At 33.7% G+C, this 23,919-nt stretch overlaps 1 protein-coding gene across 1 annotated transcript; it reads right to left on the reverse strand.

The window, feature by feature from the left end:
- Positions 1-914: 914 nt before the first annotated feature.
- On the reverse strand, positions 915-22,005 carry LOC125276275. The gene is made up of 21 exons (XM_048203776.1): positions 21,982-22,005; positions 18,668-18,797; positions 16,004-16,043; positions 13,239-13,431; positions 11,598-11,729; positions 11,338-11,481; positions 10,957-11,095; positions 10,066-10,219; positions 7,088-7,165; positions 6,572-6,635; positions 6,270-6,476; positions 5,980-6,125; positions 5,729-5,847; positions 4,653-4,777; positions 4,415-4,509; positions 3,894-4,030; positions 2,306-2,430; positions 1,942-2,087; positions 1,734-1,836; positions 1,503-1,645; positions 915-1,327 (listed from the first exon to the last, which is right to left on the reverse strand). Exons 1-21 carry the CDS (start codon positions 22,003-22,005, stop codon positions 1,204-1,206), a joined length of 2,568 nt encoding a protein of 855 aa, XP_048059733.1. The 3' UTR covers positions 915-1,203.
- Between the last annotated feature and the right edge of the window lie 1,914 nt (positions 22,006-23,919).

Here is a 23,919-nt window from a genome sequence, read left to right on the forward strand (position 1 = left end):
TCAAATGCTTTCAAATGCTTGTTGCAGACCTGCCACCGTGGAAAGTAGAATTTGGCCCAGTTCAAAAATTTGAATTGCACTGCTGGGTTATATACAGTGAAAGTAAAAAAAAAAATCAATACAGCTGCTCAAAACCATTTTTTTTTCTTCAAATTAATGATTAATATTGCATTGCAGTGAATCACATTTAATTATTTAATATAAATGAATTTTTTTTTTTTTTTTTTGCAATTTCAAGTATTTACATTAGGGATGTGCGCTATGACTGACCTGACAGTCCTTTAAACGGATGTTGAAATAAACCAGAATTGGACCTTATCTGAGCCACAAAATCTATGTAGGGGTTGGGGGATGGAGGGTGGTTGGAGGGGTCCCATATCTGGCAGGACTCCCCAGGTAAAAGTCGCATTCCAGGGGCTAAATATCATGTTATTTGGGGTCGCTTCAACTGCAGACTTGGCAACACTGTTGCCTCAGATGCGACATTTGTTGTGTGTTTGTGGGGGCGGGGTTTATGTTAATTTCAGGGTTTGTGATGTCACTAAGAATTTGTTGTATAGTCCCTACTAGCCTTTTGTTGTAGTCCTTAAAAAGCAATTTCAGCATGTCGTAACTTTACAGATGTTGTTTATGATCAAACAGCAACATTACACACTAACTAAGGTTAAAAAAGTGAACTAATCTACCACTCCTTTAAGGATTAAATGTTAAAACAGCTTTCCATAAGATGTGGGCATTTACTATAATGACAGTGGTGAGACTTTATAAGCTTCATGCCACACAATATTTGCCCATGCAGGCAATATTTAGTTATTCTTTGTGGGTGTGTAATTTAGGGAAGACTGCATGTAATATTAACTACCTTCTGATACTGACATAGAAAACCTGATTCTGTTAATATAAAATAGCCCACATAGTTTTAATATTACTTTTATTGATTTGTAATTTAGCAGTTACTAACAGAGAACTGACAGTGAGTCATAAAGCACACAAACCAACATTAAACCAAAATCAACATTTTGAATTACAGACATGCAATAATATATTGCTAAAATAAAAGGGGTAAAATCTTACATTGGAAGATCGAACAAGCCCCATATTTAGAAAACTTGAGAACAAAGGGTCCCATTCAGGGATAATAACAATTCAAACTGCTCTGATAATTCGCAAGATTTTCATAATGGTGCATCTGAATGAAAAACCCTAAACGGGCGTTTCCTTGATCTGTGACATGCGATATTCCTTAGCAGCCTTCTTTGTATTCAGGTCTGGCTTTAAGTGTGCGATTTGTAGCACATCCTCTGTCAGTGGATCAGTACTTCCATGCCTAAAATAATAATGTAAAAGTCAAAAATGTAGAGATTTTTCTAATGTAGATCTGTCCAACTGAAAATATATCTGGTATATCTAATAAATTCATCAATTTAAATCCTGGGAGGAAAAAAAAACATTCAAGAATAATCTGCTTTATATTTAGAGATAATGTTTAACATTTAACTTACTGCTTCACATGATCCTCAATAGCACTGCGCTCATACACCATCCCATCTGTAGTTTTCACTGGATCAACAAACAACTTGTGTGACAGAGGACAAGTTAAAGTAGGAGGAATGACAGTTTTCTGTAACTCTGGACCTACATATTTCTAGGAAAGAAAGAAAGAATATGCTTACTCTTTATATGGTTAGTAGTAATAGGAGGCTTTTGTTAATTTCTTGCAGTTTTGAATTTACCTTTTCCAAGTCATCCAGAGAGGAACTGGCATACATCTTTGTACTTTTCCTGGCTTCTTCCTCATATTTGTGTCTGTTGCTCAGGAATTCTTCTGCCAGAATGCTTAACAAAGAGTATAATGCTTACCGAATGACTACTTTATGAAACATCTAAACAGCTACTACTTTAAAATCTCAAAACCTGTAACAGCCTATATTTTCTGTTTACCTGTCAAGAGGATCATCTGGTTCAGGAGCGATCAAGAGCCCAAATATCGCATCCAGGATCTCTCTCATGGTAATGTGGGCTGAGTAGTTTCGATCAAAAACGTTGTGACAGATTCTTCCCACATTGTTCACATTGCAGTGGTACACCTTTATAAAGAAGTTAAGGGACTGTAATAAAAATGTTTATGTTCATTTATTGTTATGCTCGAGTGAATATTCTCATTTTGTGGTTTTTAAACAGGATGAATGTCTATGAATGTCACCTCTCTGTAACTGCTGAAAGAAGACTCAAAATCGATCTATTAGTTCATCCAGATCTTGTATGGATGTACCAAATTTGAGGACAGCAGTGGAAAAAAGGATACAGGGGTGAAGAATCTCATGAGAGGTGGTTTCACAGGGTATTCAGGACCAAACTCACAATACAGCTCAAAGACTCCATCTTCATAAGGGGTATCAGGTGGACCTCTCATCAGGATCTTCCAAAAGGCTGAAAAACAAAAACTGTATTATTTAACAGCACACTAGCTTATATTGCAGGTACATTTCACACATTTAAACTAAACGTATTTGTTAATCACAGACCTATATTGATACGGATTACTGATATTGGTTCTCTTTACACAGCTTTTGAAAGTAAGCACACAAACTTTGTTATTAGTCCCTCTAGAAAAAGTCTAGATATATTGATACAGTATATCCCTTTGAGGAAAAAAAAGGTGACTGGATTAGTATGTGTTTGTGAAATCAAATCTTTATAAGATATACAGAATTTGTTTGAGACCACTGTGCCATTATTATTTAATTTATTTGTTTTCACAGTAGTGTAGTGGAATGTGTAACATAACTTAAACAGATAAATTAGTACACAGATAATTACTGCAAGTAAGAATAATCTGGTTCTGAACTTTTTGATTGCTTTTTAATCAGTCAAGCTGCTATATCAGACTACATGAACTATGTGAAGTCATATAAACAAATTATTTATTTTTGTAATTATTATTCAATTATTTAATTCATGCAAGCCATTATTAAAAGTTAATTCGTTATTATTAATGGATCAATGATGGGACTTTTTTTTTTGTCCAAAGGCCTTAATAATAATAATAATAATAAACAAAAATATGACATTTAAAGTATGTAAGGTAGAATTAGCTAGATCTCTTTTATTGAATCCAAAAGGTTTTAATTATATTTTGTTACATATAAAGGTATTTTAAAGATTTAAGTGTCAAAAGGTCATTCGGTTTAACCGTCCAAAGGCCAATACAGACATTTCATTTGTGATTAAAATATCTTAAAATGTAATAAATCTGGCTTGATTTTATAACCTCATATCTCAACATAGTGCAAATTATGTGTAGAAGTCATTGCTTTGATATGAGAGTGTCTTGAAAAAAACAATTTCATTGATGTCATTCGGAGTAACCAATATAAAGGGACCATTTTGGATCAAGTCATGTGGTCAATATCATATGACAGGATGTGACATCATTCAGACACCTGAAAAGGACCACATGGTCATGAAGCAAAGTAACTAACTCTTTCAACTATTTGATAAATTCATGTTTCACTTGCTCATACGCATGTCCCGAAACTTCAGGTCTTTTGGTTCAACCGCTATAAAACATGGAAAATGTTGTAATATTTAAAAAAAATTGTACTAAATATAAAATGTTTGATTGTCCTTTTGCTAGCAAGCTAACTAGCTACCTATTAGCCTGTTAATATTCTTTAAAAATATTATTCGGTATAACCCAAAGTGTCATTCGGTAAAACCAAAATTTTATAAAAAGTGAAAAAATTTCATTGTTAATTGATTATAAAAACCACATAATCTCATTAACACTTAATAAAACTTAAATTAATTATATCTCCATTATGTTTTTTAACACTTTTAAAAACCTTATTTGCATTGACCCTAATATTAACCCACATCCACTTCTTACTTACTGAAATCGGACTCAGAGGGCAGCACTGTGCAGAAAGGGTGAGGGTCACAATGAAGATTCTTGAGCTCTTCCAAAATCCTCTTGTCCTTCTCAAAAACGAACATTCTCTTGGATTCCTTGATCCGGTTTTTCAAAGCACTGCAATAAATTTGGCATAGAAGATGAGACACTTACATTTTCATATCTACAATATTATTTGTTCCTCAAGATGAATATTGCAATCCCATTCAGTTAATTTGACTCAGTGTAAAGAAATCCAACCACTAAATTACAGTAGGCACATTTTTTAAAATTTGAATTAAAAAAGAAAACATTTAGACAAAATATCAAACGTTTTATCAAGTAATGTACGTTTAGTGCCTTCAATGTTGAATGGAAATTTTTTAATTCCTTTCAAAATCTTTTAATTTAAGACTGATAAATCAATGTCTTTGTACATTAAACTAAATTCTCCAAAATATAGTAAAATGACTGTGAAATTTGGATGTGCTTTAGATGTCGCTCAACTCCATGTTAGCTTACTTCTTTGTCAGTGTCACTTTGTTGTGTATCTGAGGAGGCAATTTAACCTCTGGTTTGACATCATAACCATAGGTCCCAAAAATGTTCAGGTCATCCTGTCAAATACATACAAAAACATTCTGTGAGAAAGCTTAAAATTGCATCACATTTTTAGTCTATTGTTATTCTTTTCATACATTTTAGCAAACTACATTCATAATCAATATAACTGAAATAAAAGTGATCCTAAATGATATACCACTTTGTTAATAGATGAAATATCAAAGTGTTTCTTTTCCTTCCTTAGTTCCAGTGACAAGACTGTTTCCATCTCAAAGAGTTGCAAGGCTGCTTTGCTTGTTTCAGGCTTAAAACAGTAACCACCTAAAAACAAAACATTTAGCAGTAATAATTAGCCAATGAAAACAAAATTAAAGGGTTAGTTCACCCAAAAATAAAAATTATGTCATTAATTACTCACCATCATGTCGTTCCACACTTGTAAGACCTTCGTTCATCTTCAGAACACAGATTAAGATATTTTTGATCAAATCCGATGGCTCAGTGAGGCCTGCATTGACAGCAAGACTTTACACTTTCAGATGCCCTGGAAGCTACTAAAGACGTATTTAAAACAGTTCATGTGACTACAGTGGTTCAACCTTAATGTTATAAAGTGATGAGAATACTTTTTGTGTGCCACAAAAACAAAATAAGACTTTATTCCACAATATCTAGTAATTGGCAATCTCAAAACACTGCTTCATGAAGCTTCACAAATCTTTTTGTTTTGATTCAGTGGTTCAGAGCGTGTATCAAACCACCAAAGTCACATGAAATTTCGAAACGTTTCAAAACACTTATGACATAACGAATCTTCATTTACTGTAATCATGTGACTTTGTCAGTTTGATACGCACTCCGAACCACTGAATCGAAACAAAAGAGTTGTAAAGCTTCAGAGCTTCATGAAGCAGTGTTTCTGAAATATTTGAATAAAGTCATTAGTTTTTTGGCGCACAAAAAGTATTCTCGTTGCTTCATAACATTGAACCACTGCAGTCACATGAACTGTTTTAAATACATCTTTAGTAGCTTTCTGAGCATTGAAAGTGTTAATGATCTTGCTCTCTATGGAGGCCTCACTGAGCCATCGGATTTCATCAAAAATATCTTCATTTGTGTTCCAAAGATGAACGAAGGTCTTACGGGTTTGGAACGACATGAGGGTGAATAATAAATGACATTATTTTCATTTTTTGGTGAACTAACCCTTTAAGCACAGTTGTATATAAAAAACCTATTTATCCATTTTATATTTTATATATAAGTTACCTGTAACATTGCTGATCCCATGCAACTCAGCGTTATCCACTGTACCAATCAGCACAGCATCAACGACAATTTTTGAAGCCATCAACCTTTTTGCAGTGTCAACCGGTGTACACATTGATCTGTATTTAAGACAATTATGTCATTTTAAATATTATACTCATTAATCTTATTCAGTTAATAATTATACAATAGCACACACAGGGACTGCAATGTGTTTTAAAACTGGTGTCTGAGAGTTATTAAAAACTCACCCACAATCATTTCCATCTGTCAGGCATAAAATGCGACATCGGCAATCTGGAAATCTCTGTCTGATTTGCTTAAGTTCTTTGCATCCCCGATTTAAAGCATCATACAGTAAAGTGGCTCCAGATGCCTGAAGTCCATGAACATGCTCCTAAAAAACAAGGAAATCCTAATGTATTAAATGTAATTAACTTTGTTTCAGTTGTTATAACATATGGGTGTTGAGCACTTCAAATATATTAAAATAAATATAAAATCATTAAAGAAAAACTAAAATCTAAAACACTAAATTTACCTTAAATGTTTCCACTGTTTCTGTGAATGTATGAAGAGTTTTCACTATAGAGTCGAATTTCACAAGGCAGATGACTTGTTCAAAATTATAAGCCATGCATCGGTTGGCAAAGCTATCAAATATTTCTTTGACGGCTTCAATTCGCTTCATTTTGCAGTCTTTGTCAAAACACTCCTCACCCATGGAGGAACTTGAATCAAGAAGTACCTTTAAAAAAAAAGAAGCCACACAGATTACATTAAATATGACAATTTATGGAACCTTCTTATTTTTGATGCATTTATGTATAATAGTGAACGTACCACAATAGCTTCTTTTGGAGTCTTGGTGACTTTGAGAGTTAGATCATCTCTGACGTCTCTCAGTCTAGGGAGACATATATAATCAAACCAGTCAAATGGCAATTTGTAAAGCTTACATGATATTAACGTTTATGCACCTCGCTGTATGCAGTATTTCTACAGTGGTTGCTGTAAATCTGCTGTATTTAGAATATTTTATGTACATAAAATTACCTCTTAACAAATATGGTCCAACAAGATGAGCCCTGGCATTTTAATAAAAAAGTATAGTTTACCCAAAAATGCTAATTCTGTCATTATTTACTCACTCTAATATTGTGTGATATTCTTTCTTATATTTACACAAAATAAGATATTTTAAAGAATACTGAAAGCATTTTTGTGACCATTGATTTTTATTGTATGGAAAAAAAAAAAAACCCTCAAAAAAATCTTGTTTGGGAATGACAATTTTTTTTTTTTTTTTTTCAGTGAATTATCCCTTGACTAAAATGATGAATAAAGAAGAACACTTACTTATTAGCCAGTTCATCAATATTCACTCTGGTGTATTCTCCAGCAAGAGGGTCGAAAACATTAATTCTTTGAGGAGTTCTTTATCTTTATGGCTGTACACACCAAATTTGTCTGTAACAGTAAAACATTAGTTAATGCCACTGCTGATTAAATATTAATATTATTACTAATAATAAAGTGTGGATTATTATTATCAGTTCTTCTAACACAGAGGTGCCCAAGGAAGAGCCAATAATCAAACTTGATCGAGGTCCGTGGGCCGAAAGTAAAAGTTGCATTATATCAAACTTTTATATTAAGTGGTAAACTTTGGTTGATTTATGATTTCATTATTTACATTACATTATTTTCATTATATACAATCCACGATTCTGAACAGATAACTAAACAAAACAACATGTAATTTCCTAGAGGTTCTGACAAATGTTAATTGTTGCAAAATTTTAAAAATATTTAAAATTATTTAATTAGAATTAATTGGTTTTTTTAAAAAAAATCAGTTTGAAAGAATGATTCAATGACTCGCTCATAAAGACCTCACTTGCTTCATTACTGGTTGAATGAATCAGCGTTTTTGAACGCATCTCTTGAAAGAATGATTCAATGACAAATACATTTTTAACATTAATTTGTCGCCACCTGTTGGCGTAACAATGGCATTAAAGGTACAATCTGTAATATTTTTTTTCCCGCTAGAGGTCGCTAGAAGCGTTTTCAAAACAAAGTCGTAGTTTGATGACGCCAAGTTTTAGAGCGGAAACTTGGGACATGTGGTCTCCATCTCAACGGACGGTGCAAAAGAATAGGGATTGGAGTCGGGAAGAACTCATGTTCATGGATGTGATTATTAACGTTACTGTAGTATGAAGCAGAGCAGGACCGAGTGTTGCGGGAGCTGAACGAGGAGCTGGAGTGATTGCAGCTCTACAGCAGTGTTCTCCAAATGCTTTCGCTTATGCATAATATGCATGTGGATGAAAAAAAAAATGAACTTGGTTAAAAACTGACACACATTTATGAATAATAATGCAGAAATTAAAACTTGGCAGAGCGATTTTTCATAATTTAACTTGTGCATTTGTTTCCTCAATCTTGCATGCTCCACGTTTGTTGGTGCAGTGGCACGTGTAATCAGGAGATGTACGCTGTAATAATAGGCATAAACAAATGATAATGCAGCTTCATTATTTAATTGTAGCTTTTGTTTTTGTTTGCTTTTGCATTAGAGCGCTCATAAATGGTGCATATCTTTTTTGGCATAGTTTTTTCTTCCCTTCATGACATGGCGGGCCAAATCTAATTACATCATGGGCCAACTTTGGCCCACGGGCCCTAGTTTGGGCATCTCTGTTCTAACACTCCTAACATTATATCATAGGTTAACAATGTGTGACATCAGTTACCGTGACTGAGGAGGATCAAGCGTGGTCCGCTAATTCCGACATCCTTGAGTTGTAAAGGTGGAGTTACAATCAAATGAGAATAATCTTCCACTTTCTTTTTCATTTGGGCAAATGTTTCCTCTGGATTGATGTTAAAACTAAAAGAGCATATTGTCATCAGGATTAGCATTATGGATCATTATTTTTATTTGGCTGAAAATGGATTAAAAACTGGATGAAATAAGTGAATCAAGAACATAATGGTTATGTCATTATCATTGTTAACCATCATTCACATCATTGTTTTGCTATAATAAATGTCTTAACACACAGTTAAGGTGGCCAGAGAAAAAAAAAAGATGTTATAAAGTCTTAAAGGATTAAGAGTCCAACTAAAACGAACACTGATCACCATAATGTGACAAACTAAACATTTGTTAATCATCAACAATGAATGAATGTATGATAGATATAAAGTCAAACTGGTTAATAATGTTTTCTGTATTTATTATGAAATAAATGCAGGCTTAATGAGCATAAGAGACTTTGTTCAAAAACATTAAAAATAGTAATGTTTCCAAACTTTTGACTGGTAGTGTACATTAATTTTACTCTACACACCAACTTGCAAAAGGAACCAAGCTGACTTTTGGACAGTATTTTTGTTTTTTGTTGGACTTTTGTTTAATACAACGTTAGTTGTCCAAAGTGCTTCACAGTCCCAAAAAAAAGAGAAAGAAAAAAAAAACAAACAAAAAAAACAGATAAAACAGTATAAAACAAACATATAACCTCTGAGAAAACATACACACAATAAACATCAGAGGTTCTCTCTTTTCATCATTAGAACTTGCAGTCAGAGTTGAGCAAATGTGATTTTAACATGGCTTTAAACACAGGTAAAGATTTGATGGATCTAATAGCAACAGGGAGATCGTTATATGAAAAATACAGCATTTTTTTTTTTAAACGAATTTAGGACCAGCTCGAGAGAAGGCTCGATCACCTTTATGTTTGTATTTTGTCTTAGTAACGAAAAGAAGATATTTATAAACTTTCGGATCTTATTTGGTCTCAGTTGGTCAATTTCAAGGCAGTCGGTTTCTACAAATGAATTGAATTAACTTTTTTCAATTTTTAATTTAGTGCAAGGTATAAGGGCCCTAAGTGTCATTCTGTTTTGTAAAAAAAAAAAAAAATATATATATATATATATATATATATATATATATATATATATATATATATATATATATGGTATATATATATTATATGGCATTGGATAAAATGGTACCCTGTTAATGTTAATGTTTTTAGGTTGTTGTTTTATGAATGACAAAGTGTGTTTGGTGGGTAAAAGCCTGTTCTGGAAGAATGAATTGATTTCAGACATGAAATAAGTGTTTTTGTAGTTTTAGTGCATTTTGACCGTGAAATTAAATGCTGTGCTGAGCTGAAAGTTGGTTAGGAGAAATTTGTGAAAAGTTTTGAACAAATGACCCAAGTATTGAGAAACGTGCCCTAGCAATTGTAAAAAAATAAAAAATAAATTCCTGTAAAAAATAAAATGATTCAGCACATGAAAATGTGTCATACCTGGAATCAGGAGTAGTACCATCACAGTCAGTCCAAAGGGGGAAGGATTCAATAAATGGCGGTAGACTGAGCAAAATCTTTTCAACATCAGTGGCTTTTTTCAGTGACGTCTCCTTAAGATTCAGCTCATTACAGTTTGGAATTCTACCACCCTCTAAAACACAAACAAACAAACAAACAAATAATACACAAAAGTATTGTCATAGGATAGACTGCTTTAACAGAGTTAGGAATATTTTTCTCCTTAAGCAAGTTTGAATCCATACGGCTCCAGGGAGTTAATAAATAAAGGCCTTTTAAAGCGAAGGGATGGTTTTTGTATGAAAAATATCCATATTTAAATTCTTAAGGATGTAGGAGTATTGTAAGCTTAGACGGCTCTCATGGAAGAGCAAAGAGCTGGGCAACAAACCCAAGCTCCTCTTCTCTTATACTGATATTTCTCTTTAAAAATTCCCATTTTAGACTTTCAAGTGTTTTGTTTTGCTCTATCCTCTACGTTTCCGTGCCAGAAGTTACTCTGTTGGCTTAAGTCGACTTGTGTAGGCCGTCGGCGGAAGCTACTTATTTTAGGCTATAAAGATTTCAATAGGGATATTTTTCTTCAGAAGGCCTTTATTAACCCCCTGCAGATGTATGGATTTTATTTTTATATTGGATGCACTTTTTTGGCCTTCAAAATCATGTCCCCATTCACACCCATTATAAAGCTTGGAAAAGTCGGAATATTTTTAACATAACTTCGATTGCGTTAGGCTGAATGAAGAAAGTCATACACACTTGACAGTGAGTAAATCATGGGATAATTTTAATTTTTGGGTGAACTATCCATTTAACATACATAACCTGCCACACAGCATAAACAATCAAATAAAAAGTGAAGACTTTTACCTCTAATTAAATCCAGCACATACGCTCTCTCAAAAACTTCAGGCACGTCCGGTACACGCACCGGCTCAGAAAAACGCTGATCTGTTGACTGTGCCTTCAGGGAAATTGGAGAATAGTTTTCATGCTCTGTGCTCACGTCCTGCAGGGAGAATGGTATGAATTTGGGAATGGGAATAATATTGGTATGAATTAAACATCAATTGGGTGAATATATTTAAGACACTGAAAATTTGTCTTTGTTGTAAACTTAAAAAGCTTCTTTGGAAAAAAAAAAAAAAGGCATTTATTTATTTATTTTTGGCATGACCTTTTAACACTTGCCATCAAACTTGTCAAAACACTTCTTTGAAAACACCTGTGCATTATACAATGCAAATATACCTTTGCTTGAGACAAGAGGTAGGCCCAGCAAACTGGGGCATACTCAAAAACATCAATGTCCTCGATTATCCTGTCATCAGATCTTTTTGTATGGCTGGGTAACAACTCCCGGAAGAGATAGTAGAGTCCTTCAACTATGGCAATCTGTAAGTATAGGCAGCATAACAAATTAAGACATTATAAAATGCACATATATAACATATTTATAGAAAAACGTTTGTTAAATTTTATTTAATGAAAAATGTTAAGCATATTTTTACCTTCTGGACCCGTGTACCAGTCCTGTTTTGGCACACAACCTGAAACAAGCTCTGAGCCAAGGCATTGCATCCACTGATTTTCCGAATGTATGCAATCACTTTCTTGAACCAAACTCCTCCATTTTGCATTCTCTAGATGTTCAGAATTAGATTGAGTGAAAGCATAGTATTAGATTATACACTATGAGCAAAACAGTAGCCTATTCATGATATTATTAACTATTAATGTAGGCTATCCATTTATGAACCATGTATTTTGTTGTGCTATGCTTGCCAGAAGTACGTGTGGCAAAGACAGCTCAATGTGCTGCAACTGAAGAAAACGCACGCAAATAGACAGAACAACAAGTTAAAAGGTTAATTCAACCAAAAATGAAAATTCTGTCATTTATTACTCACCCTCATGCCGTTTCACACCCGTAAGACCCAGAAAAGTATAAAAATTTATAATATTAATACTGAACCACTGTACTCACATGAATTGATTTAGATGTGTTTTTAGTGTCTTTATGGATCTTGAGAGAGGAAATATCATTGCTCCCTATGAAGGCCTCACGGAGCCATTGGATTTCAACTAAAATATCTTAATTTGTGTTCTGAAGATGAACGAAGGTCTTACGGGTGTGAAAAGGCATGAGGGTAAGTAATAAATGACAGAATTTTTATTTTTGGGTGAACTAACCCTTTAAGAAAACATATTTATTAGTTTGAAAATGTGTGCTGAAAATACTCACAACGCAACCAAATACAGAAACACACATGTTGTCAAACTGATGAAGAGGTTCTCTTAATGTTTCTATTTGCATGTTTTCTCCAGTTGCAGAATGTTGAGCTCTCTCAGCCACCGTATAGAAGTGATACTTATTTTCAATATATTTTATATTCTTTTCAAAAATCCCACTGAAATGGTTTGAAATGCACAGCATTATTCATTCTGTTGACATAATTTCCACTGAAACAAAAAGTCAGATAGTGTTTTGTTTACTTCACAGCGAGGCAAAGCAGCATTTTACAGCTTTTGACACTTACAGTTTTCTTGAAAATGAAGTGTAACAGATTCACCCTTTAGATTTAATATATGGAACTGTTACTACTAGAAAAAGTAGTGATAATTTTTAGTAATGAAGATGACGATGAGTTTGAAAAACAAGTAATATTTTCTGGTGCATGGCACCAGTGTTCTCTCTTCTCATCACTGCTGTTTATAATGCACTGTTTGATCTCTATTACATTTTAATATACATCATTCTGTTTAGAATGAAGACAATAATTAATTCTATTATACTAATTAATAAAATAATCTGACACATTTTGACTTGTGAAGATCCACTCTGTGCTATCATGTCTCTTTACCAGAGCACACCGAGATTTGAGTTACACTGACAGATAACCGGACAACATTCACTTCAATTAACATGTTTAAACTATCTGAATCGCTCCCTATCACCTATATAGTACACTATATTTGCCATATATACCATTGTCAATTGCCATATACACCATAGTAAATGTGTGATTCTGATTCTAGAGCATTAAACATGAACTAACATGAGAGCTTAAAACAAATATTTTGAATGTGATGTGAGGTAATTGCTTTAATACTAAAAAAAAAGTAAAGAGTAATCATAAAGGGAAACTTACAATGGCATTCAAAGCTGAGAAAAAGGCACTGAGGCCCTTCTCTGTTTGTTTCACTGATGGTGTGATATCACTTTGGCAGAATTCGATCATGTGCGGTACTTTATCATGAAATGAAGACAAAGAGATTTGCAGCACTGTGTCTTCACTGATTCCAAGATCATGTAGTGTTTCACTGACAGTCCATTCATAGTCCCTATAAAAGAGAGCAAGATTAAATATTGATTACATTTAGAGAGATTTAACCACTGGGACAAAATCCACAATATAGTATTTAGGATATTTTGTAGTGTCTTTTGATCTCTGATATTCTGTATTAAAATGAAGCAAATTACTTAAGGTAAAGCACATGTGAAGGTATTCCACTCTCAAGTGAAAGCCGTCCTCTCAAGTCAATCAATGTTTCACAATCCAAGTCCACATGGATTTCAAACCTGCCCTGTTTGTTAATAGTTGTATGTGTACATATACATGTACATTAGTTGTCCATATCTACATGCATATACACTTGCAATCAGAATTATTCAACCACACAGAGACTGTAAAAATGTACAAATGTAAGCTTTTCTAAAGATCCTGAGATAAAAAATAAAAAAAATAGACATAACGTGTGGCAAATTATAAAGTATTAATGTCAATGTTATACATCTGAATTATATGATTTTTTTATGTGATAATTATTCAACATTTCTATTTTTAAGTCACTTACTAGAATGGTAGAGAACGAAATTGTGTTGAAACACAAGCCTTTGGTAATTCTGACAACACTTAATTTGCTATACATGTATAAAAAATATAGAAAATATGGCCCAGACAAAGGAGCTCTCATAAAAGCTACAAGAAAAAGCTACAAAAAGGCTATGGATGTTCAAGACTCTAGAAATTTCTAGAGACACAGTTGGCAGCAATGTTTGTAAGTTTAAAATATATAGTACTACAGACCATGTGACCAGCGGCAATGTTTATTTAAGGTTATAAAGAGTAAAAATTTGAATTTTGGGGGTTGAATAATTTTGTATATGGTTGGTTAGAGCCAATCAGACATTCTCAGAATCACTCAAATGTGTGTTAATAAACCTTCTATGATGGTTTATTGATGGCTGATGCCGTATAATTTAGGTGTTTTCGCACTATACCCCATTTTCTTGATAAACACCACAATTAGGTATAGTCCACTGAAAAATGTATATTCTCTCAGCATTTATACTCATGCCGTTCCAGTTAAACCCAGCCAACGAAAGCATCCAAACAGCAATATTTAACATATAACGCATATATAAGAGTGCAGCACAAGTCCTGTAAAGTGAAGCCAAAACATTTAGATTTCCCCCTGGTCTTTTTTTTTTTTTACAGTCTATGGGACCACACACACACACACACACACACACACACACACCAATCCCGGCTCCACAGGGGGGCCAGGCGCTTGGCCCACAATGGCCCAACACCAAATTATACAATTGCATTCATGAAAAATTATCTAAAATTATAAAACTGAATTTGTTCCTGTTTTTATTAGATTCTGTTATGGTCTTTGCCAAACCACTTATTCAAAATAAAAGTTTTGCACAAGTGTTTCGAAAGCGTCCATACACACACCTATCATCCCAGCAAACATTTGGACATTTAATGACAGATGAAAAGACGTCCTTCTGACATCCTGTCATGGTTGAAAAATAGTTCCAAAATAAAATTTGAACTTAAGTCTTAGACGTTATCTTAAGTATTATATATTAAACTACATTAACTACATAAACTACATAATTATACATGCAACCCCAGTGAATTGTATACATGTACAAACGTATCTGAATGCATTTTTAGGAAATGATCTGTTACATATTTTTACTGATTTATGCAGTCCTACCGCCTTTTTGGCCAGGGATACAACATTGGCATCAGACCAATGTTTGCTGGGATTTTCTGTCTGTGTTTCCATTGCGGTCTAAAGGACTGTGAAGATTAGCCAAATTAGTCGGGTGACATAAGACTGCGCACAACTTTCCAGTTTCCCCTGGATTTTATCCTCCACATATAAGCTTAATAAACATCGGCGTCGGCCCATATTGTTGATTTAAATGGCAAACAACTCTCACTGAGTTGTTTGCACCGCAACAGACATTTAAAAATGGTGGTTGAAATAAAATACTGTGCGAATTCAACCAATCAGCATGTTCAGCGCCCAAGTCCCACCCCTGAAGTACTACCTCACGAGCAGGGACTTTTGAAGGGGGAAATGTTTACATGGAACTTAATTTAGACCCTGGTCCCTGCGGCTTTTGCCCATTTTTGGTTTTTGATTTTTCATGTGTATGTGATCTGTGGAACTCTGTGGAACAGTGGCTCATCCCTGCCCTACAGTCTTGTGGAAGAAAGAAAGCCATATATGAACTGGAATGAGAGTGAGTAAATGATGAGAGAATTTTCATTTTTGAGAGGACTTTAAATTACTGATATATCACATCTAAAGGAAAGGTGTGAAAATTAATTTCAAAGAATCGTGCACACTGTAGGATGACATTTAACCAGTGGCACATGGTCAGACCCCTTAAACCCAAAGAAGGGGTGACAATTAAAATTGTGACACTTTCAATAAATGAAATATAAAATGTATTAAGCTGCACTTCAATTGATAAATTTCTTTTTGTCTTGTTACCTTAAGCATCACATGACAGAAGACACTATTTGGGCCTTCATTTCTTATGTCATTTTTCTGGGAGTGTCTGGCAGTTCCTCTTAAATTCTCTTTTGGTGTGAATATGGCATACAGTTCACTCCCATTTTCAATGTGCCGGTCTTTCAGGGACCCTGTGACAAAAAAAAAGAAATGTAAAGACAATTTCAGTTACATTAAATGGAGAATCTCAAAGCAGTCTGAACACTCTAAATAGAGATATTGATGATTAATCACTGAACAACAATTTTATTAAATCATTTAAGCTTATCGATTGTAAGTTATTCAATTAATCCGTTCAGAACAATTGCGTTCAGTAATAATTGAAAGCAGATGCTGAAAACACTGTCTATAAAATCATCAGATTCTGGTTAATGCATTTCATATCCGCTACACAAATGCTTGGCTTGCATGAAAAAAAGTAATTGGGGCTCAACATGACGGATGCTGAAGCATTTTCTTAAGGAAAGATTATGTCGTGTTCCATTTATCTCAGAAGAGGGATGTTGGAGCTATGCATGACGTCACACCTGAGTTGACAGAGGCGTTACAGTAATAAACAATAGATATTACTACCGTTTTATTATGGTTGATGTGCTGAGATGCAATATTAGATTCTGAAGTTGGGGTTGTTGCACTTTCCCCAAGTTTCCCAGTTCCAACTCTGACTTGAGGGGGTTTCCAATTAAAAGTTCCTACTGGGAACTACACATTTCCCACTTCCAAGTACAAATGGAACACCATTATGCACACTACAAACACTGTGATCAAGTACAACATGACAAATGGTTTGTCTTTATTTACTGTAATTCTGACCCACTGCTAATATTTCAAATATTTGGTTTGTTTTAATGAGCACCATGAGTGAGTTGCACCTGGAATCAAGATTGGTCAGCCAACCCTAAAATATTAGTATACTTCAAGTTAATTTTATTAAGTATACTTAAGTAAAGTTCAAGAATATTTTTAAGTATACTTTGTGTAGTAAGTGTACTACTATACTAGAAGTATACACCTGTAAGTGTACCATTTCAAAACTACTTGGGACTAAATTGGCTCACTTATTAGTGTTTAAAACTATACTTTTTGGTATACTTTAAGTGTAACAGTAGTAAACTTTGAGTACAACTATGTTTTTTATTTGTACTGCAACTATATCACAAGGCAACTTATAGGTATAGTGATGTTTACTAGTCCAGGGTTTCTACAGGTTTCATGACATTTGTAAATCTGCATATTTTTAATTGATTACAACTACATTAATGTTATGGGATTGTTTTAAATATTTTTTGAAAATACAAATATGAAATGTTGGGGGGAAATGATAATTTTAAAAATGAAACTAAAACACCAGTAGGTGGCGGCAACTAACCATCTTAAAGAGTGGATCATTGATTGATTCATTCAAACGATTCATTTCAATGGCTGATTCATTCAAGAATGAGGCAGTTGTTTATGAATGAGTCATTGAATCTTTGACTCAACGCTGAATCATTCAGTAATGAAAACAAGGCTGAGTGTTGAGCTTTGGTACTGCTGTGATCTTTGTTTGAAACTATTGTTGCTGCTAAAATAGAACAAAAACAGTCACTGTTCCTTCTAAAATGCAAGTGGCTTGACATTAACTATTTGTTAACTGAACTGTTGTATGAAATCAGTATCACGTTTTTAATCATGATGGTAGTCTATTTAGGAAAACATCATTCTTGGTCGTGATTTTGCTTACCAATATCAAGTTTTACCACATTTTTACCTCAGTATGTTTAACTGAGTTTCTTTTTGTGCGCTTCGCTCATGTTTCCATTTGCGCGAGCCTCAACAGTGCAAACTTGTTATCGTCAGTACATTATACAGCCTATTATTATCCACTATTGATCGACACTAACACTAAAAGTAATAAAATGATTCACAGCCATGTGATTCTCGTGCACGTTGGGCTTGTTTACATATGAGTGCGTGTGTCCCTTTGACGCAGCATACAGCGGTGTTGTGCATTTTAGACAGTTGAAGGGGAATATAAAATTTTAATAATTCGTAATAAATATTCATGGTATTTTTAAGAGCGATAATATTGTGCATATTCATTATCGTGATATATTGTATTACTGAATATCAGCACGTCTAACTGTATTATGATACGCATCCAATCGTGAGCTGAGTGTATCGTTACACCCCTAGTTACAGTAGCACATTAGTAATAATATATATATATATATATAAGAAAATATCAATAACCACTAACATGTATTGAAAAATGGATCATCTGTCAAAGGCATTCCATCAGCAGTGAACAGGCACACAGTCATGTTGTCACTAATGTTCTCGTGAAAGCTAATCCTCAGAATAAGATCCTCCACTGTGTTTTGTAATGGATCCATATCTGTGCAAACAACTCAAAATTATGATCACACACAAAAGAAGTCATTATGTCTTTCAAGTTTAAGGGATTTACCAAAATACTTACCAAGTATTTCTTTGTGTCCTTGACATTTTGGAAATGAATAATACAGGCGATATGCCTGTAGCGATTTCTTCAATGATCCTTCATGGGGAGGAGCTAAACCAAGTCTCTGAATCTTATCTATCATGCTTTTAAATCTGTTCTTCTGAACTTTCTTAAACTCTTGGGAGGCACAAAGCAAAGAATGTAATTTAATAATGTAACAATTTTTATAATTTGAATAATTGTTGTAGTAATGTCATGTGACAACTTATATAGCAATACATTTTTCCAGATAAATCTGTACATAAATCTTACTCATGTTGTCCAAGTCCTCATCAGTGACCCCGTCAATGAAATCCTGCACCTCCTCAATCCCATGTTCAACAAATTGGTTGTAAAACTTCTCTAGTTTGTAGTTTTCCAAAAGCTTGAATACTTTATCCATCTGAAATACACATTGAATTTATAATGAGTGCATTTTATTTACCTACAGAAAATATCAACATTTAAAAAAAAAATGCATATTTTTGGTATTAATGTTATAGACACGGGCTGCATGTGAGGAATATCAATAATGCAGTAACAGTTTACTCTTATAGCTTGGCTTCTAGATAATAAATTTGCCCATGTTTGGCTATTAATTAATTTGATCATTATACAATCAAATTACTCTACTTATTTTATAGAAAGTTTCATTATTTATTTATTTTTATTTTTCTTATTCATTGTACTTCTCATGCAGGGGTTAAATTGGGATTTGACAAGAAATCTGAGGTATATTTTTACAGACTGCTGAAAGCTACAGAAAAAAGCAAATGAATCACTGCAATTCACAGAAATAACTGAACTCAAGGGAGTGAGACATGGATTTGCAGATATCATTTTGTGTCAATATGTTGAATTTTGTGGTAAAATCATACCCTATATATTGTTTTGTAATATATTGTATTGATAACTCATCAATTACATATTTACCATCTTATATTCTGCATTATTGGATGTTTTTAAACAAACACTGACAAAAACTTGGGCTGGACGAGTGGATATAACATTGATATAAGTGGTTACCCGGATTTAGACCTACCTATATTGTATTTATTTTACAAGCAAAGTGTTTACAAGCAAATTTGCTTTATGTATTTCTCCCGCATTGAAATCATATAAATGTCAGGAAATGCGATTCCTGGCAGCATGTCACTATCCATGGATCTCAGGATCGTTGGCAGTGTTGTCAATTGCTTTCTGCTGAAAGTAGCCAAAACTGATCGTTAATTGTCACTGGATGACGTCATACTGGTGAGTCCACTGATCTATATTAATATAAATATAGTTCAGTGGGCGAGTCACATAATCTAGAGTAAGTTTTTCCAAGAAGTTGCTAGATTTGTCACTAGGATTTTGAAAAAAAGTCTCAAAAGTAGTGATGGGGAATCGACTCTCAATGCAGTGTCTGAAATCGCTCACTGGTGTGTAAGAAAGCTAGAGCTGACCCAGAAACAACGTCAGTGTCACATAATTTAGCTTATTTACAATAAAATAACAACCAATTATGTTGTATTTATATTCATACATCCGATACTCAATTTTCTATTAATTTGGTTTGCCATGGCACCCTAATTTGTGTTCATAATCGTTAAACAAATTGTATACTTTTTGCCAACTGCCAACAAGTATAAACACATGAATAAGTGTACATAATTGTATGCATTTACTAGATATTAAATTTAGTATATTGAACTTTCCTGTCCAAGCAGACTTTTTTTGGCGCCATTACAAGAGCTGACATTGCCCTCACCCAACTGTTTAAAAAAAAACATTACATAGAATAAATGAATAAATTCTTTCTAGTTTATTTTTGCGACAGAAAATAAATGTGTGCGAATGTGAAAAAGTATTTAGGAGCACCCGCGAGACTAACCCGATCAGGACCGGTTCTGCGGGGGTGCCAGACGGTGCAAAAAAGGTCAAACAGAATTTGCAAACGCGCCAGTGCGTATTTGTGTTTGCATTCTGGAGAGTGTGGAAAGAGCCAATCAGAGGTGTTTAAGTAACGCCACTCAACACGCTGGAGTTTGTTCAGAGCCGAGTTATGCAAGCTCACGAATCCCCTCATTATAACAAACAGAGTACAAACACGATGTAAATTCACTGTGCAGACAATTTCATTATAACAGAAGTTTGTGAGATCGCGATGAACTGAGAATAGTGACACCTTTATTAATGATTATGGAAGTGTAATATTGCTTTTATACAACAATTCAATAAATTCAATTCAATAAACATCAAGTTAATATTAAGTGACTTACATTTTAGCAACAGTATTGTCAGATTTTGCTCTATTTCATCAACGAAAATAGTTATTTAAAAAAAAAAAAAATCACAGCTGAACCGCTGTGCATCTCAGAGCAAACACAGTTGTTTAGTTTGTGAATGAATCTGCATTTTCAAACAAATCCAGTGAATCAATGATTCAATGACCCAGTCATATAAACAGTAAGACACTTGCTTTGTTACTGAATGAATCAGCCATTTGAACGAATCGACTGAATGAATGATTCAGTGACAAAGACAGTGATTTGACGCCCCCTACTGGCGGGTTTAGTTTCATTTTAAAGTATAATTTCAGTTATTTAAAATCATTTAATATTCCTTCAAAATATTTATTTAAAAACTTTCTATTTAAAAAAATGAATCCCTTAATTGTTATCATGAATTTAAATGCATTCATGCCACTTCTGAGCCTCATTAAACAATCTGTATACCTTTTTTGTTCTTCTATGCCAACTCTGCAGTGCAGATGAATTTTGTTGATGCATGATTTGAGTAACTTATTCTTCCTGATTGTGTCTTATTATTCTAACTCAATTCATAAACATACATTTATGAATTTGTTATAAAAGATGACATTTAATAAGGTTAGAAAAAAAGTCCTTACAAAAGTATAATAGGTATTTCCAGGAAGTCATTCTAAGGAAAAATATCGCATTATAAAGGGAAGTTAATTTGTTAATTAATTTGTTTATAAAGCATATACAGTTTGATCGTTAACATATCGATGGTTTCTCTAGATAAGACCCTTATTCCTCGTCTGGTATCGTTTAAAGCCCTTTGAAGCTGCACTGAAACTGTAATTTTGACCTTTTGGAGACCATTATATGGAGAAAAATCCTGGAATGTTTTCATCAAAAACCTTAATTTTTTTTTCGACTGAAAAAAGAAAGACATGAACATCTTGGATGACATGGGTGAGTAAATTATCAGGAAAAGTTTATTTGAAAGTGAACTAATCCTAATCCAGTCATGTAACAGGTTCTTCTGTCAGGGTTGTTCCGTGACGCAAACCCTGTATTTCCACATTTCTTACGTATTTATGAATGAACTGATGGTTTTAAAAACTTCCCAGCCTACTGACATTTGTTAAGACTTTAAACATTACAATGCCCATGATAACTTTCCTTAATCCGTTAAGATAACGTTAATTACTCTTAGACAGCGATGCCATAGAAATATACAGAGATACTGCAAAAACGGAAGTTTAAATATTCAAAAGATGGCGGCGCACATGTTTCTCTGGAGAATAAGGGCCTTGGAAACAGTCAGTTTTTTGAGAAGCACAAAAATATTCTTACCGTTGTGTCTGTTCGAGTTGCCATCCTGCAACAGCATCTGGTAATTGACATCCCTTCTTCTTCTGTGGATCTTATTGGCAGTTTAAACACGAGATGCATTACCGCCATCTTCTGGACTGTCAGTTTATAAACGCTAGGCCTATAATAAAATAATAAAAAATAAAAACGGGGACACTAATATAAAACAAACAAAAAACGTCCAAACAAACACTAAGCTCATATTTGCAAGCTTTAATTATAGATTGCGTGCTGGCAAACTCAAGTTTTTTTTTTTTTTTAACTTAATCCTTGTTGCCCTCTCAAGTTCTTTCCTTTTTTTTCAGAGCGCTTTCTATACAGTCATGTCAAAAGTAGGCTACATGTTTTACATTTTCCACTTATTCACAATGTATGTATAATCCAGTCTGGTGTTTAGCTAATCTTGTGTGCCCTATTCTCAACCTTGTAAGCATAGTTTCCTCCTGCCGTCTCAGACTACTGTACTTTTTAACTATCACTTCTTTCTGAATGCTGTATAAATGTCTGCCTTTCTCCTCTTGATCCCATGAATCCTGCCACATTTTGTTAATAGTATCTTTAATGATAACTTTAATTTCTGATTTGCTAAGTGGAACTTGCATGTACTCTGCCTTGCTTCCTTTGCTTACTTATTCACCTTTTCATTTCCCTCAATACCCACATGCAACCCAGTATTTTGTTCTAGTATTTATACTCAGTTCTTTGTCCGATCTCGTCAGTTCAAGCGTAAGTGTATGGTGTTTTCTCTAAAGAGTTTATTAAAAATGATTATATGTATTACTTGTCTTTGTGAGCTTTGATAGACATGTTGCGTGACTTTTTTTTTCAGTTTCTTGTGCTTTGTTATAATTCTGCAACTGTCCTTCTACAGTTGTTGTAATTTGACATGCATTTGTGTCTTGTACATGTAAACATTAATGATAATATACAAATATACTAATCAACACATCAAAACAAATTATACAGGCCAAGATTAAAGTCATTCTCTATTCTCTATAAACCAATATAAGAGGCATTCATTTAAAAATTAAAAGCAATAAGCCATTAAAATCAAGAGAGGTAAATAAACTGGATTTAGCTTGCACGTCGGGATTCTTAAACATTAGAGAAAATTATTTGTAATAATTTCAACCTCCACAAAATACCACATTTGTCCGTATTTTTTATATTACCAGTTATTAACAGTGAATTATTCCCAGTTATGCTTTTTATTTGTTGTGTAGTATTACAGTTTGTTTTCAGTTTTTTGACACTCCTATGTTGTACTTTATCTCTTTTTGCAGTGAAAGAACAAAAGCACTTATCAGTCATAACACTTTTATGCTCCAAACTTTGGAAAGGTGTTTTCACATTTACACCTCTCCAGTTTACAGTTTTGACTGTAAGTCAAATGACTTTCAAGTCATTTTTGATTGCCTGCTTCCTTATTCGCCAGACTTTGTCCTTCACATCCACTCCATTTAACACAGTTTAATAATTAAAAGTAATCAGATGCAGACTTTTGCATAATGATATTAAGTTATTTGACACCGTAGGATGTAAAACATCCTTCATTTAAATGGTTAACATATGTGATCTTCCTGAAATATTAAACACAGGAATTGTTAGGTTACCCTCCAGTGGCCTCCTCATCAGTGCCATAATTATCCAGAAGCCACCTGATCCATCTTTAGAGAGAGCAAGAAAACTGATTATTACTAAATTTGACAAAAGTGAAATATTCACTTTGCACCAAGAAATGCTTAAGTTCATAGTCACAAAAAAACTTCTTGAAAGAGTTTTTCTTTGTTCTGAGATTTTTTGTTCTTCATATTGATTCTTTTTGCTTTTGTTGAGACAAATTCAGAAAGGAGAAGTAAGTCAGTCCCTTCCTGGTAAATGTTGTAAGAGGGTGGAGTTTCTGATCAAGTGGATTTGTTA

This window comes from Megalobrama amblycephala, linkage group LG9, assembly GCF_018812025.1.
Source record: "Megalobrama amblycephala isolate DHTTF-2021 linkage group LG9, ASM1881202v1, whole genome shotgun sequence".
NCBI classification, from domain to species: domain Eukaryota; kingdom Metazoa; phylum Chordata; class Actinopteri; order Cypriniformes; family Xenocyprididae; genus Megalobrama; species Megalobrama amblycephala.

Bases quoted from the DNA above. Each gene is read 5' to 3' on its own strand.
- LOC125276275 (XM_048203776.1), bottom strand. From the start codon at position 22,005: ATGGCAACTCGAACAGACACAACG. The intron at 6,477-6,571 runs GTACGTTCACTA...TTTTTTTTAAAG, and splicing joins CTCCAAAAGAAGCTATTGTG to GTACTTCTTGATTCAAGTTC. The intron at 6,126-6,269 runs GTAAATTTAGTG...CTTGTTTTTTAG, and splicing joins AAACAGTGGAAACATTTAAG to GAGCATGTTCATGGACTTCA.